Genomic DNA, 3,088 nt, shown 5'->3' on the forward strand with positions numbered 1-3,088 from the left:
AAATACAGGATTCACTCGCACATCAAAACAGGAAACTCAGTGTTTTAGAGTCTCCACTCAACACACAACAACTCCAACACATCTCATTCACTCATACTAGAATTCAGTCACCTTTCATTAATCTAAAACCGATCAACTAATTTGCATATCAGCTATTAACCCACTAAGTTGACAGGACGACAGAAAAGCATGTTCAAAATAGTATCACAAAAGACAATTTCCCTCATACAGTAAATTACATGTGCTGCCTCAATCAAGCAGGAAGCTTCTCCCAATTTACCATTTTAACAACTAAATTTATTGTCTGATCACTGGTTGGTCAAACCAGGATCTTTTTTTTTTTTTTCCCACAAAAGTTAAATTGTTGTCCTGCAACTTGGAGAGTCAATTTTTTTTCTTTAGGATAAATTCAGTATTTGATAACAAGTGTCTGCTAAATTGACACTATTGTAACACTGATGAAAGATAACAAGCTAATTTTCATTGCATGGGTTTGTGTTATTAGGCAGGTCTAATGCATGTCTGTGGAGCTGCATCTCCAGCAGAGCATGTTCTTAAAGCTGCCTTTCCTACACATTTCTCTGCTATTATTTAATCATTTCTTAACTAATGTGCTATGAGTCTTCATGAGTCATTTTGTGTTTGGAATTGTTAGTAGGGTTAATGCATGTTCTGCTTGTGTGTGTGTGATTTTGTATATGTTTCTATTTTCGCAATGTTTCAGACTCCGTCTCAATTTTCCAACTTAAGCAGTCAGTTTTCTTTTCCCCAGGTTTGCTAACCCAAATTTTGATTTCCCACATTAAATAATTCCTATGTGTTCTCACCTAGTCTTCTCACTCTGTTGTCCTCTCACACTTCGACAGTCCCGGCAGTTCTCCTTCAGCTTTGTCCTGTCTAGTAGCTGAAGTGCTGCTGCTGCCTTCTTGGGTGACTTCTTAGCAGCTGCTGCCGGTTTCTTGACTTTGGCCGCGGCGGGCTTCTTGGCTTTGCTCTCAGTAGCCTTGTTCATCTTGAAGGATCCGGAGGTCCTGGTGCCCTTGGTCTGCACCAGAGTGCCCTTCGCCACCAGGCTCTTGATGGCGGTCTTGACACGGGCCTTGTTCTTGTCCACATCGTAGCCTCCGGCAGCCAGAGCCTTCTTGAGAGCGGCCACGGACAGGTCGTTGCGCTCCTTGGAAGCGGCCACGGCTTTCACAATCAGCTCGCCCACGCTGAGGCCGACCTTCTTGGGCTTGGAAGTCATCGTCTTCTTCTTCTTGGCCTGAACCTCGGCGCAGGGCGTGTTTATGATGGAGCCTTTCCCACCACAGCGCTGGCACGTTGAACGCATCATGAAGGGTCCATTTCTTTCATGTCGCTAGCCGCATGTGGCTTGCCCGAGTCACTCAGTCCTTTTTGAGCATTTCAACATGCTGCCGCCGCAGACCCTGGCCTCAGATCCAGCAAGTTTAGCGCGCTGATCTCCAAAAAAGTCCCGAAGGCCAGAAAGACGTCAAATAAGTGTCTCGTGCTGAGAACTCAAACAAAAACTCCTCTTCACGCTGCCATCTTGCTCGCCCCTCCGTGAAATTCAACCAATCAGACAGGAAGATGGGTTTGCTTTCTTCTTCTGCTGCTGTTTATCCACATTGCTGCTGCTTTGCTGGGACTTTTTGTGCTCAGGACTTGCTGCTGTCTCTTTATCATGGAGCTGCATTCCTTATCTTCAGGGAGGAGTGAGCTCGCTTGTGAGGTTGAGAAACACATGGCACTGTAAATAAGTCAGCCAGAAACTTGGCCTGCATGTTTCCAATGATGTTAAACTATAACTTTCTTCCGACTGTTGCATGTGGAAAATTGATACAGGTCTGCTTTTCACCTGAAAGTGACAAACTAAAACATGTTCATTATTATCATCACTGCTTAATCAACACACATCTCTCTCTCTCTCTCTCTCTCTCTCTCTGTCTGTGTTTGTGTGAACAATCCTTTCTTAAAAGCAGAAAATGACATTGTAGTTGTTTTTCGGCTGATCAACACAAAACCTTTTTCCTATGATTATTTCTCTTCGTCTACAATGTAGTAATTTGTCTCTTTTTCACTCTTTTTTTTTTCTTCACAATAGCTGGTGGTCTGCAAAATCACCGCTCTCACTCACAATCAGAGGCAATCACTTTTGCACAGTGCACAAAAACACTGTGATGTCAGACACATTCACACTCACTTTTTCATCTGCATAAATAAACCATATGGCTGGAGATATGTGCCATGGTGATCCATAAGCATGATCACCAGTTTATTTAATTATTTTTAATCCAACAAAACAAATAAACAAAAACATGATGCTGATGCTACACACACACACGAGTCAAGGTGCAGAAAAACTGCTCATGGAAACGCTGCACACTCTCTGTTTCCCTCTCTTTGAGTAGTTCTCAGACAGCTCTTGATCTGATAATGTGTAGCTTGCTCATCAGCTCAAAAAACAAAAACAAAACTGCAACGCGACATCACACAGTAGTTGCATGCTCTGCCCACAGTGGCAAAGTCTTACACTTACATATTCAACACAGCTTCTCCATCATGTATTTTTTAGATGTTTCATACAGGGTTGAGCATATTAGTTGTTTTCACAGATGTGCTCTATATCTCAACAATGGTTCATAATAAGACGACAGTCTTCCACACAGGTCAAGTGCCTCTATGCACTTCATGAGTTTAAATATTTACCTATATCACTTCACCTCACATGTCATTGTACTGAATTTAAGCAACCACAAGCTTAATGTAGATTACTTTTAACAACTATCCACCTCAATTAAATCTATGGTCTGGCACACAGGCTGCTGTCGATCAGGGCAAGCTAAAGAATAAACATTGTGTCAGCAAGGGGTGGGGGGAAAGCCATTCACCAGAGCATATCTTAAGTGCTGTGGACTGGCCTTCTCCACACGCTCTTCAAGGCTGGTGTGTTTTCTGAAAACTTCTAACATTTGAATCTCTTCCATTTATAAGCCTGCGATTAACCGCACGGCTCAGGTCCGCGTGACCGCGCTCGCGTGAACCCGCGCAGCTGTGGAGCCGTCGCTCTCTCTCTTTTTTACAT

General features: G+C 43.2%; 1 protein-coding gene across 1 annotated transcript; it reads right to left on the reverse strand.

Moving 5' to 3' along the window:
* Positions 1 to 659: 659 nt before the first annotated feature.
* Positions 660 to 1,646, reverse strand: LOC113011584 (histone H1-like). Its single transcript, XM_026151134.1, has one exon. The coding sequence runs from the start codon at positions 1,334 to 1,336 to the stop codon at positions 824 to 826; it is 513 nt and encodes a 170-aa protein (XP_026006919.1). The 5' UTR covers positions 1,337 to 1,646; the 3' UTR covers positions 660 to 823.
* Positions 1,647 to 3,088: the final 1,442 nt, after the last annotated feature.

Source organism: Astatotilapia calliptera, chromosome 19 (genome assembly GCF_900246225.1).
Source record: "Astatotilapia calliptera chromosome 19, fAstCal1.2, whole genome shotgun sequence".
NCBI lineage: Eukaryota > Metazoa > Chordata > Actinopteri > Cichliformes > Cichlidae > Astatotilapia > Astatotilapia calliptera.